The sequence below is a fragment of the Scylla paramamosain genome, chromosome 6 (genome assembly GCF_035594125.1).
Source record: "Scylla paramamosain isolate STU-SP2022 chromosome 6, ASM3559412v1, whole genome shotgun sequence".
Lineage (NCBI taxonomy): Eukaryota > Metazoa > Arthropoda > Malacostraca > Decapoda > Portunidae > Scylla > Scylla paramamosain.
In genome coordinates, this window is record NC_087156.1 from 33661526 (window position 1) to 33675772 (window position 14247).

Consider the following 14247-nt stretch of genomic DNA (forward strand, 5'->3'; position numbering starts at 1 on the left):
ACACATTTATCATAACTAGCATCACATGAAATGGACTTTTTAAAGGCTTTCACTGCTATAAAGTGCATAAGTGTTACCTCATGGGGCAATGTGCTTGTCTTATGTCAGATGCTAAGGTCTAAAGATACTAAGATAACTGAGCCAAAATAGGAAGTGTGACACCATGTTCACTTTTATTAGAACTTCATACCAGCTGTTTGAAATGTCTACTCACTGCATTAACCTAACTTATATAACTTGCAGTTGAGCAGTGTGGATTTGAAAAATTGAGTGTATATTCTTGTTCATATGAAAATACACATTTATTCATTTATCATTTAATTACAGTATTGGAAAGTTTTCATGGTTATAAAATTTTTTTAACTGAGAATTGATTAGCATAAAGTAAAGCTTTCATTTGAATACATTATGAATTAATAAAGAAATATCTTCAAAAAGGGATTTAGAATATCCCCATTCAGCATCAATTCTTAATTTAATATTTCTCAATAATGTATTGGAAAGAGAATCATTGGCTTCATTAGACAATTAGCTTGCTGCTGTGACTGCTCAATACTTATTTATTGCTTGCTGTGTCTTCACTGATGTTCCTGTTAGATGATGCATGCAACTCCAAGCCTCCACGCTTTCACTCTGGTAGGTACCCACCAGATTGCTGCTTGAGTTTTTGTGCACCATTCACATTGCCTTGTGTGTGTGTGTGTGTGTGTGTGTGTGTGTGCGTGCATGCGTGCGTGCATGCATGCGTGCGTGTGTGCATGCATGTGCATAAGTGTATGAAGAAAGAAAAATAATGAGCACTTATATTTTGTGCCCATTTGTTACCATAGAGTTACTGCTAAGCCTCAATTTTGAACCTGAATGGGAAAAATGTTGTTCAGTTTTAAATCCCCCTATAAAGAAAAAAATATTTCCCAACTCTCAAAAATCTTTAAAATATATTGAAAATGGTAAAACTAGAAATTGAATTACAATAAAAGTAGTCTTAATTGAATTGGTTGAAGTGTATTATACAGTTGCTGAAGCAAGGCTCTGAGGATAAGGAGTGCTGATTTATTAGCACCTGCATTTTTTTTCTCTTGCCTTTCAAAATTTTTTACTTCCCCTGTTATATCCTTTTCCTCTTCTCCATCCTGCCTTTCTTGTTGCTTCAATGCTTGCTTTGCCTCCAGACCTTCAGAATCTTCAACTTTGTCATCATCCTTTGTATCCTCTGTATGGTGAGCCACTCTTCTAGCATGTCAACAGATTATTTGTTTTCTGTTTGCTGTACTTGTTCTGAGTAATGAGTTTATTTAAATGTTTAATTTTTCTTGTATTTCTCCTAATATGTATTAACATTTAATTTACTCATTTCACTGTTCATCAACAAATCTTGAAGAGTGGTACATGCTCCCAGAATTATTGAAAGTTCATGAGTTGTTATTTTAGGTTTTCCGTGTATCTCAGCTTCCTCTTCAGCTTCTTTTCACCTTTCTTTACCTTAGTACTCTTCTTTGTTTTTTTTTGTTTTTTTATTATTATTTCTCACTATCTATTCATTTAGCAGTGAATAGATATGAGATAAAGCAGAGAGGTTGTGACTGTACTCTCTACAGCCTCAGCCAGTTGATTAGTCATTGACTACTCATCATTATTGTGTGCCACTCTCATATCATGGTCTAAACAGTTTTGGAGAAATGGGTAGTATTTCTAGTGGAATCTGGCATCTCTTCCTATCCAAACCAGGTAGACATAGTAATCTTTTTAAGTTGATTGAAGAATGTAGTACAGTAACTCTGGCTAAGATTCCCCAAGCCATATTTTCCCAATATAAAGTTACCTTCAACTTTCAACTCTAGATTTATCAACTCTTATGTCTTTTTAGGAATACAACTCCTACAATTCGTAGGAAATTATAATATTGTATAGAGATATGACATATACCTTGATATTTCTAAAATTTCCCTACAGGACTGGTTGACACTGTCTTCACAATGGACTCATTGATAAACCAGCTGGAACTGGCTGGTGGGATGGTGGAACGATCTGAACGTTATGAGCTGCTGGGCAACTTATACCGAATTCTTATTCCTATTTATGAAGCTCGGCGTAACTATCCAGCCCTAGTTCAGTGTTACTCCCACTTATACCAGGTCAGGAGATATGTGTGAATCATATCAAAATATATATATATATATATATATATATATATATATATATATATATATATATATATATATATATATATATATATGGACAGCAAATACTTTGAGATACACTAGCAGTAATGTAGAACAGTATTAAAGCTCAAAAATTATGTTTAGGCAAAGCCTTTACATGAAACAAATATCAAAGATCAAAACATAACATAACGGAAATTAATTATTTCTGAACCACATGTGATATAAAGACCTGAAATGGTGAGATCAATGAAAGATGAATCATGCCTCACAAGGGGAAAGGATGAATTATGAAGGAAAATAATTACTAGATATAGAGTAGTGAACATGGTAGAATACAGGGAGGTCCTGTTATACAAGCATCTGTGATATAAGAAACCAGTGATACAAAATGTATAAATTAAGGACTATTTTCTTTGTAAGAGTGCAAAAATCCAATTATACATGATGTGTAAGTTAAAAACTATTTTCTTTATACGAGTGCAAAAATCCAATGATACAAGCTTCAGGCCAAGGCAAGTAAAATTACAAAGTTTAAAATGCACACCTTCCTGCACCCTCCTGCTAACACATCCAGGCTGTACGGTGATGTATGATGTTCAGATGCACAGGGACAAGTTTGTGAATGCTAGAAGAGAACCATGCACCATCCCTTGTCCCCTGCCTATCGTGCATTCTCCTGCCAGTCTTTTTAAACTGAGCTCAGTGTCTCTCAGATTCCCAACCTTACGGCTTTACTACTCGGTATTATACTCGTACTTTATCATCATTTTGCTTGCAAGGATATCTACAGTATGATTACAGTATAAGTACATTGTACAATATTTTATGTGACTGATCAGTGCTTGGTTGTGTTAGTGTTACTGCTGGTGTGTTTTTTCATTTGCTGTCTTTGGTGTGGTGCTGTGTGTGTGTGGTGACTATGTGGATTGTGCCTTATTTTGCCTCTCAAGTGTAAAATATGTCTCCCAAGTAGCCATTGAGTTCTGGTGCAAGTCCCTGCAGTAAGGCTAAGCGAGCTAGAGTACCAATAAATCCTTGCAAAGAAGGTAAAAACTGGTAAAGAGTGGTGAGCAAGTTACCCTCCCTTACACATTAACTACACATTGGTGAGTGTTATGCACATTTTATATGTTTAAGTAATATGAAATCATGTTCTTAGTATATTGTTTTTTCATTCAGGTTGCTTTTACCAACAGTTCTGTAATATAGACATGTTTGTTGTGTTTGGTATTGTACATTTTAGCTTGAAAACTTGCCTCTGACAAGGGTCATGAAACCTAACCCCCTTCTTTGCCATTAGTTATGTGTTTCTTTATACAAGAATTTGTTATACATACAAGTATATCAAATAGAAACTCATTGCTTGTATTATCGGGACTTCCCTGTACACCATTCTGAGATAGTTTGGTCATCTAGAGCCAGTGGATGAAGAGTTAGACAAAGGGTGTGCTTGGATGAGATGTAGATATATTAGATTCTTATTTTGTTTCGTTCTTTTAAGGCAGTTTTAAGGAACATAGTAGAAATATGAAAATCAAGAAACATGTTCAGGATCACATACATGCCAGGCTTACATCGTCTAAGGGTTCTGTGCATTAAATAGAAAATAGTCATGGATATCAAAGATCCTGATGTGAGTTTTATTTTATAATGACCAATACAATACTTGTGATTTTGGGGAAATCTGTATTTTTTTTATGATATAATTTTACTAGCACTGTCACCCTTGTTCTTATTATCTTTAATGTACAGAATTCTGTTGTGCTGATGACATGAATATTTTTCAGGCATATTCCTGTGTGGTGGAAGTCAATACCTCACAGAAGAGGTTGCTAGGTCGGTACTACAGAGTTGCCTTCTTTGGACCAGTAAGTATTTTTTTTTTTTTTTTGTCACTCTTACATTTTAAGTACATTTTAAACATGCATCTGTTAAAGCTATTTAGTAAAGTTATTAACTCATTACAGGGGGGCGGGGGGCTACAGGCTACATATTTTTTTAGTTTGATGATTTTTTTATGTGGCATTACCAATAAACAAATAGCCTGCTTTTTTTTTTTTTCTTGTGTGTGTGTGTAGACCAAATTGTCACATTTGGTCATAGTAGACATCTTAGCCTTTGGTTATCTTATTACCATGTTGATGCCGTCAGCTGTCCACTGTCACTTGTTGTGATGGCCCTGCATCACTCTTTTTATGTAATATGTCATCTTTGGTGGTGTTTTAGAGTGGTACTCCTCTGTCTGTTTTGACTTTGAAGGTATTGTTTTTTTTTTACTTTTGAGACAATTTTTTTTCTTTGTCTTTTTAATGAAAAAGAAATAACCAAAGAAAAATTGTTGATGAAATCATATTCAGAGTCAAACTCAGGACCTCATACTACAAGTAAAATCTACATTTTATAACTGACATCTATAATTAAATAGCATACTCCACTGAAATTTCATATGTATGCAGGAGATCTCCTTCATAAAGAAATACATATCTTAGACAAAGACCTCAGAAAATTGAAAAGTTCATCCCAAAAACTACTACATCCTATTCTTTGATTTAAGGGGACCAACCAAGTTAATTTCTGTTTTCATTATTTATGAACAAAACTGCACCAAATTTATATGAGCTATAAAGTTCCTTTAGATGAGTTGTATGTATAAGTTTTATTAAATTTGGAGCAATAGTTTTTTTCTTTTAAGGAAGATACAACATTTTTGCATATTTTGACAACAGTTTTTCTTAGATTTTCTTGAAAACTTGTCACAAGATACCTTAATAGTTTTCTAAGAAAATTATGTGACAGAATTTTTGCTTTTGATTTCATTGTTGAGAAAAATCCAGTTTTTCCTCAGCCAGATATTTATTTTAAGCTAGGAAAAAACTAAACACTCACTCAAAATTCTGTCACATTTTTTAAAAGTATTTTAATTTCCTTTCTGATTATACCAGAATTTTTAAAAATTAGACAATAAATGGCAGAGCAATACACCTCAATAGCACAATAAGTTAGTTTTGAGTCATGAGGCTTTAAAGTTAAAGGGACACTCACACACTTTTCATCCATATGTAGCTATATAATATTGTAATTTTAGGTGCCAAGTATTATTTGTTTTGAGTTGTAGATGATTTTGAGTCATAATTGCAAGTGTTAGATTCATAGATGACTTGCTTTTTTTTTTGGCATCTGGAATTTCTGATGTGGAACATTGCACACTTTATTTTTACAATGAGGGCATGCCATACAGATGCATGTGTCCCAGTGATTGATAGTGAGTGTCAAGCAAGGAACTTTTTTACATTTTGCTTTGGGACAACACATGTTGTCCACCAGTACCTGAAGCTGCTTCACTGTAACTAAAGCATTACCTCTAATGAATGAGATTTTTTCATCACTTGAAAATTTTTGTCCTTATCACTAAGAGAGATTCTTTTGCTAGTAGAGACAATGAAGCTGAAGGCACTGGCTGCAGTTGAACAGCAGCAGACAGCAGAAACAGTAGTTGGGGTAGCAGAGGCATAACTTGTATGTGGAGTCGGAGGTGAGATGGTGGGAGGGGCAGACTGTGTCACAGGAGTGTCTGCTGACCTGCCTGAGGTAATACACACATCCTCACATTGTTCTCTGCTTTCAGTTAAAAGTTGGCATGCTTTTGCCAATACCTCATTCCTTTGGGTAAGGTAAGACTTCCTCTTGGCCATCGTGGTGAAAGAGAGCAATAAGCAGAGTGAGTGAACGCGGAGCGGGTGTGGAAGTTGGTGAAAGAGGGAGTGTCACAGACACCATCCCTCTTTCTAAGCTTGTACAACATATGCTGAGGTCTCTTCCTCATCATTCCATTGCTCTTCCTGTGCTGGGTAGGTGGCTGTGAGTGAGGAAACTCCCATATGCCACCATAAAGAAAACTGTTCCTCAAAAACTTTTTTTTTTTTTTTTTGTGAATATCTTTCTACAACCATCTCCTGCCTAAAGTGAACCTTGACTGAGCATCTGAGTGTGAGCAGGGGGCATTTAAATGGATATTTAAGTGGTATTTAAACATGGATGACAAGTTATTGTACATCCAGTGTGATGTACTCAGCCTAAGGATACCATGAGATGATTTTTGCATTTTTCGATATTTTTTTTATTTTCAACTCAGTTGGTCCCCTTAAAACTAACTTGTGAATGTTTACTTTGTTTTAGACCTACTTTGAAGATGAAGCTGGAAAAGAATATGTGTATAAGGAACCTAAAGTGACTTCACTGGCAGAGATATCTGAGCGTCTTTACCACCAATATTGTGATAAATTTGGCAAGGAAGCTGTGAAGATGATAATGGATTCAAATCCGGTAAGTTCCAATTTACTCATTTATCTCTTCTCCTTCCTTCACACTTGACTAACCCATCTCTTGAGACTCCACTGATAGACTGTTAGCCCAGTGCAGTATTCAACAAGAGGTAACAAAAATTATGAAAATGTCAAATAGGATGTCAATAGTTTCCTTTCAGGAAACAGTTAGTAAATGACAAATTAAATGTTATGCATGTGTCATTGAAGAAAATGTACAGGTAACACAGCAGTGCAATGGTTGCTAAGTGCTACTTTATACTTTTATACTTTAAAGAAAAAAAAATTTCTATTTTAGAATTACACAATATATAAAACTTTTTTTATGGAAACCATCTGAATTCATGTTCACAGCATTTATACAAAATGTTTGTTTTAATTACAGGTTGAAGCAGATGAGCTTGAATCTAGGTATGCTTACATTCAAGTGACTCATGTTTCTCCTTACTTTACTGAGGAGGATCGAGTCAACAGACAAACTGAATTTGATCGCAACAACAACATCAATACATTCATGTTTGAAACTCCTTTCACTCAAGGAGGTAAGGCTCATGGGAAGCTGGAGGAGCAGTGGAAGAGAAGAGTCATCATTAAAACTGATTACTCTTTTCCCTATGTAAAGAAGAGAATCCTTGTCAACCATACAGAGGTAAGACTTTTTTTTTTTTTTTTCTTCAGGATGTGAACATTATACTTTGAAACCTGGAATAAATTTTTCTCTCATGTAGCCTGTTAATACTATGGCCCAAAGATTTGTGTTTTCAGGTTTTAGAAATGTCACCAATTGAAGTAGCAATTGATGAAATGGAGAGTCGGGCAAAAGAGCTTAAAGAAATAATCAACAAGAAACCAACTGATGTTAAGAAGCTGCAGTTGAAGCTTCAGGTATGAATTTTAGAACATTTTGTGTATTACAATGGTGACTTGCTTTATATACAGCCATATTTACAGATTTCTACATTACAAACTTTTTATTAATTAAACTGAAAATCTATAATGAATGAAAGGTCCATGAGGATTTGGGAACCAACCAGAAAATGACAGCTCCTTCATATGGAGGGAGGGTTGATCAGCAGGAAAGGGGGATCTCCTATTTTAATGAAAACACTAATCTGCTTCTTTCTCCAATATGTTGATTTACACTTCCTAAGTGTCATCAAACCCTTCATGCAGTGCCCTACTTTCCGCTAATTATGGGAAAACCTGATGTTACAAAGAAAGATGAGGATAATCTTGAAGATGCATTTTCAGGGCATTGCCAGCATGCTTACCATATTTGTCAGATGCATGAGCTTATTAGATACACCCCAAATTTAAGTAGGACTTGATTGTTGGGATTAAATCATACACAGTGAGACTTGCAGGACCTCCCATTTGGCTCTCTCTCTCTCTCTCTCTCTCTCTCTCTCTCTCTCTCTCTCTCTCTCTCTCTCTCTCTCTCTCTCTCTCTCTCTCTCTCTCTCTCTCTCTCTCTCTCTCTCTCTCTCTCTCTCTCTCTCTCTCTCCACAATTGTATGATGTGTTTGCTTCAGACTAGTATTACAGTATTTTATATGTAACAGTAATAGCACTAGAAAATAGGCACTATTGGTATGCACTACTGTTGTAAATAATCATGTACATACAAGTCTGGGAAGCAGATGTGCAAGTGAGAGATTCATAGTTCAGTTTAATTTGCCATGCATTACCTTAACCTTCACCTTGAGCTTATAACATGCAGGCTGATTTTCTGGAATAGTCTTGAAAAAAAGAAGAAGAAAAAACTGCATCTTACATGCCATTAAGTATGCTGAGTCTTTATAGAATGCCCTCCAATGACAGATACATTTGAGTTTTGAATAGCTCACTCACATTGCATGCCTCCCAATTAAATTATCATGTTGAATATGAAACCGGATTATTACTTTTTTGGAAGTTAACTTTGTATCACTAAAATGTACATATATGTATGTGAAAATATCATATTTTGACAAAAGCAACAAAACCTCACAATTAAATATTTCTGAATAAAAGAATGAAGAAGTTAAGAGTTGGTTGTAAGGATTTGCTACATGCTCTTGCTGTGCACACATGACTGCTTTGTTTGCAACAGAATGAGCTTTGCAGCATTTCTATCGCATCTTGCATCGCCTAGTGAAGCAAACCAGAATCAGGCATGGTCACCATCCGTATCTGTTTTGATCATGGCTGTTTGAATAATCAGTTTTGTCTGTTAAACATTTTGATCGATGTTGCCAATAAGAAATATGGTAATATTTGCATGGCATCAAAGCTCAACCATTAGAAATTAGCTTAGCATCAGGCTCATAACATTGGAAGTGCGTGCAATTGCTATTCTTGGGTCATGTGTTTGAGCCCCATTTAGATTGGAATCTTTTTATTGTTGCCAGATGTTACTGCATCTGTGAACAATGGGGATTGGGGGTTAAGTTAGTAACAGGGTTTTGCTACTGATACAGCCATAGCCTAGACTAACCCAGGGCTTGCATATGTGAAGAGGAGTCCTGGCCTACTTGCCGTGCAAGTGATTCGTATTTGTAATGTTCACACTTTCCCTTTGCTCCACCACCTATTAGTGACCTTTAACCTTGAACTTTTCATCAGGAACATCCAATTTCCTTTGGATGGCAGTTAATTGGGAATTCTAATTATGGCCTGTTGTGCCACAAAATTTGTGATTACACAGGAACTTCAGCTTTATTTCCAATCCCAAAATATTTTGCACTCATGTTACAAAAGGCAAGTAAGATTGTTATGTTTCTATGTACTGTGCTTTAATTATATATAGTAATAATCAGTATAATATTTCATCTTTATTGCAGGGAAGCATTAGTGTCCAAGTAAATGCAGGACCCTTGGCTTATGCTTCTACTTTCCTTGATGAATCACACTGTGCTTCTTATCCTGTTAATCAAGTACTGCGGCTCAAGGATGTATACAGGTAAGATGAGTGCAATAGTAGTCTAGTACACTTTCATGCATGCTCTTAGGAATTTCCTTGAAGGCAGTGACAAGATGTGTCTAGTTGTACCTTTCTATGCACAGTGTCCTTGCACCTTTCAGCTCTTTGCCCTTTTATATCAACTCTTAGTTATTCTGTCTTGGTAAGCAAACATCACTGGATGTTGGATTTCACTGTTTCTACCACTCTATCCTTTTTCCCTTAGTAAGTATGCTAACTTTACCATCATCATATTTCTGTGACAAGTCCATGAATTTTATTGAAGTTGGCTGCTTTTTATGGATGTTGGTGCTGTTTATTTATATTTTGTCACAGGTTACATATGAAATAAAATGTAAAATTTGCATTGAATCCTATGTTGCTGTTTTCTCAGAAGAAAATCAAATGTTTAAGATTTATACAGTCATCTAATGTAAAATGGAATGGTTACCTTTCACTAACTTATTGAAGAAATTCCCTGTAGTAAGCAAAATCATAGTTATTTTTGCCAATGGACTTTTTATGTGTGTTTACTATATGGAGAAAACATTTTCAAACTTGCCTTTAATATTTTACAGAAATTTAGGCTGTTCAAAATTCATATAAAAATATGGTATATAATTAAAAAAAAAAAAAAAAAAAAAGCAGAACAGACTTTCCTTTCATTGCTTCTTCAATTTCTATATACATTTTGGTAACTGAAACATGAACACATATGTGTCCTATGTAAGCACAATATTTATAGTTTCAAGATACAACCATTTTGTGTGAAAGTGTACCTTCTCCAATATTAGTATACCTGAAATAATTTGTATTTAGATGTTAAAAACAACCTAGGGTGGTCACATAATATTTATTAGTTAGAATTAGGATTTGTCATGATTGCCAAACCATCCCAAATCCTTCAGTGTTTTGAAAACTAGCAAAGAAATAGGTAGAAAGCAGTGAGATATAAAAGGAGAGCAGATAACTTAGTCCCCACCTTTAAGTTACCATCTATCAAGGCCTGGTGAGCCCCAGCATCACATACCAAATGAACAATAACATCAGAAATTAGAAAGTGGGAGTTTTTCCAAGAAATTTGCTCTCAGAAACCCTAATATAAAATTCTTTCCAGAGTTGTTCTCAACATCATACATATGTCAAACTTTCACCAAAAATTTAATGGAGGATCAAGGCAGACTACACAATGTTTTAAAAAATATATATATTTATTATTTTTATTATTTTTATTGTTATTTAATTAATTGATTAATTATTTATTTATTTATTTATTTATTAATCTATTTATTTATTTATTTATTTATTTATTTATTTATTTATTTATTATTTTTTCCCATGTGTTTCCTACCCTTAACGTGTATTTTCCTTAAAGGGCACATGTTTGAAACAAAAGATGTGTCCCCCCTGATGCCTTTCTCTAATAGGGAATATGTTGTTTGATTGAGGAGTAACTTTCCCTAAAGGAGGTGTCTTTCCCCAAGGGTGATATTACTATATGATGCTATTGTATTGTCTGAATGCATCAAATGGCAGACAATGGGATTGCCACATGCCTGTTCAATATTACTTACCATACTAAACTTTCCATACACATTAGCCTTGCCACCTATAATGGTCATGCCATGGAGTCCATTAAAATAAATAATCTTAATAGCTTAAATCCTAATGACCTTTCAACATCCAGGTCTCACTTGCTCATATACTTGTCAGTAGCTCTTTACCTGCATAGGATAGAACCAAAATTTTTATAATCATGCACATCTTCCAGTGATTTATTTTTTTTCTTACTGCTCCATGTGTAAAGAAGTTAAATGATGTTAACATTATGTATGTACTGTAAATAGTTTTTAATTGATTTCTAGTTGTCTGAAAATCTCATGTGACAATTCTTGTGAACAGATTTGATTCATATATATATATATATATATATATATATATATATATATATATATATATATATATATATATATATATATATTGAAGTATCAGTAATGGTTCATCTTCGACAAAGCTTTATAATCCACCTTTCATTTTGCTGTTAAGCTTTTCTCATCCTTACACACACACACACACACACACACACACACACACACACACACACACACACACACACACACACACACACACACACACACACACACACCTGTTTCATTAACACAGGATTATCTCTAAAAAGACCACACTACATATCTATAAGTGAATCCTAGTTGTATTATATATATATATATATATATATATATATATATATATATATATATATATATATATATATATATATATATATATATATATATATATATATATATATATATATATATATACTTATATAAAGCAGATCCTCTCTGTTGTGTTATTTAGTCAAACAAAAATCTGCAGTACTTGCCTTATATCCACCCACATGGATTTTGAAACTTCTATCCCACCTTTCTTTTGCTTTGATGCATATAAATACTAGTATCTTTATTGATTGCTTTAACTTCCAGCTACTTTATACATCATCCTGCACTATACCCCATATAATCCTCATATCTACTTAGCTGTTTGTCTTGTTAGTGGCATTCAGACAATAATCTTAATGTATTTTAGATATCTTAAGCTTTCTCCCTAATTCACTTTTCTCTTGCTTTATGGGAGAATCATAATTTTAGAATATTTTGTTTCTTTTTTCTAATATGTATGCATATTTTTCTTTTATTTAACAGAGAGTTTGTGTGCATATCCAAGGAAGCATTAGACTTGAATAGTCTAGTTATAAGCAGTGATCAATATGAATATCAAATGGCCTTGGAAAGCAATTTCTCAGAGTTGCTACAATCCCTATCTTCCATCCTGAATGAGCCTCTTTTAGCAGCCCAGGTGGCTGTTGACAGTGTACTGAAGAGGTCATCTCAACATTATCTGAGCATGATAAGCTCTCCTGGGGGTGCCAGTAGTAGTGCATAAGTTCTATTTCTAACTTGAAATATTAATATTTAGACTTTATAGAAGTGTTCAACTATTGCCTTTTATTAGGTTCATGGCATTTACCTAGTCTGCTTCACAGGGAAAACTTAATAATTGATCATGAACTTATTGAGAATTTGATGACATCGAAATTAGGAGAAAATCAGATTAGAGGAAGGTTGCACAACTGTGGCATTGAACATAATAAGGTTTATAGCTTGAACTGTTATCTGTGTTCATAAAGATAATTAATTGATGGTTGTTTTCAATGGAGGATGCAAATTTAGTTTTGTGCCATTGTAAGGATATTGCTGTGTGTAAATTGGAATTACTAATAAGTAGAAGAGAGTAAGTTTTCTTAGTACATTAATGTAGATTTTAGAAATTTATTTTTTATTTTTATTTATTTATTTTATTTTTGTGTGTGTGTGTGTGTGTCTGTATTGAAAATTGAATTATTATAATTTATTAAAGTAGGAACAGAATTACAAGTACCATAATAAGCATCATCCTGTATTTCTTCAACATGAGCACATACCAGACCATCTTAAGAAACACAGGATGGTGCTCATTACAGCTCACAATTCAGTTCTTACCAACCAAGAACGTTCCCATAATTTTTAAAAGTAAAATACCATTAATAGTTTTATGATCATTATTTAAGTAAAAATTCTCATATTTGAAAATGGTAAAGTATTTTTTATTTATAATTTAATCCATTTTATTAGGAATGAAATCAGTAATTGTGAAATTTTATGATCTGATGGCTTTTAGTTAAAAGGGAAATGATGGCTTGGTTTCAAGAGAATATATTTAATATATGCCAACAGTCATATATTAATGCAGACTATTATACCATAAAATATCTTAGCTCAAAGTTTTGCCAGTGACAAGCTGCCTCTTTTATGCATTATTGTTCTTCATGCCACACTTGGTATAGGAATTTCACTACTTGAGAACCCATGAACAACATAACATTGTTATTATAATATTTTCTTTACATGATGCTTATTTTGCACTGAGAAAACCCACTTGCACACTGCAGATATTCTGTCCCTCCCACATAGGTAACTGATTGAATCTTACTGTAAAATTGGGAATATGAAGAATGTTTTATTAAATATATGTATGGTAATCATTAGATACAAATATGAATATTAAATATTATAATCTAAGTAATTGACAGTACTGTTCTGATCATTAATTGAGGTCCACTTAAAATAAAGTAATATTCGGATTGAGGCAACAGCTTTGCATCTCTCAGTACACTTCTCAGGCTATAGATACCACTTGACTTTCAATTATTCTTCACACATCATTACTGTAAATGTAAGAACAGAGCATTGTAGAAAGGTATTTTTATAGTTAATTAATGAATTCAATATAACTGGAGGGTTTGAATGGAGAAATAAGGAATAGGAGCTGTGCTGTCAGTCCCACCTCCCTCTGCCAGCCACCAGCATCTTTCTGGACTACAATGACATTCACTTTATTCATGTCTTGCAAAGCCTAGAGGCACATGTAGCCTGTGATAAAACTGAGGAATTTGAAATATTTGTTTATTTATTTATATTTACTTATTTTTGTTTTTGTTATATATATTATATATATATATATATATATATATATATATATATATATATATATATATATATATATATATATATATATATATATATATATATATATATTTTTTTTTTTTTTTTTATTTATTTATTTATTTATTTATTTTTTTTTTTTTTTTTCTCTATTATTAGTAAGTGTAGTGCTATCAGTTACTTAGATTATGATACTTGAAATTAATTATTTTTAATTATTCAGTTTTGAAATATCTGTAGAATAACTAATGGATAATAAGATGAATATTTGGATC

The 14247-nt window shown here is 33.3% G+C and overlaps 1 protein-coding gene across 4 annotated transcripts in view; it reads left to right on the forward strand.

Annotated features, from left to right (window-relative positions):
* LOC135101629 (dedicator of cytokinesis protein 9-like) overlaps positions 1-13940 on the forward strand; it is a 63595-nt gene extending 49655 nt beyond the window's left edge. For 3 of the 4 annotated variants that reach the window (XM_064005881.1, XM_064005885.1, XM_064005882.1), the window contains 8 exons: positions 598-636; positions 1954-2135; positions 3953-4033; positions 6342-6488; positions 6873-7136; positions 7253-7372; positions 9310-9428; positions 12134-13940. In XM_064005881.1, coding sequence (XP_063861951.1) covers positions 598-636; positions 1954-2135; positions 3953-4033; positions 6342-6488; positions 6873-7136; positions 7253-7372; positions 9310-9428; positions 12134-12374 — 1193 coding nt within the window. In that variant the 3' untranslated portion in view covers positions 12375-13940. The remainder of the gene's footprint in view (positions 1-597; positions 637-1953; positions 2136-3952; positions 4034-6341; positions 6489-6872; positions 7137-7252; positions 7373-9309; positions 9429-12133) is intronic. The other variant, XM_064005884.1, reaches the window with a different exon arrangement.
* Positions 13941-14247: the final 307 nt, after the last annotated feature.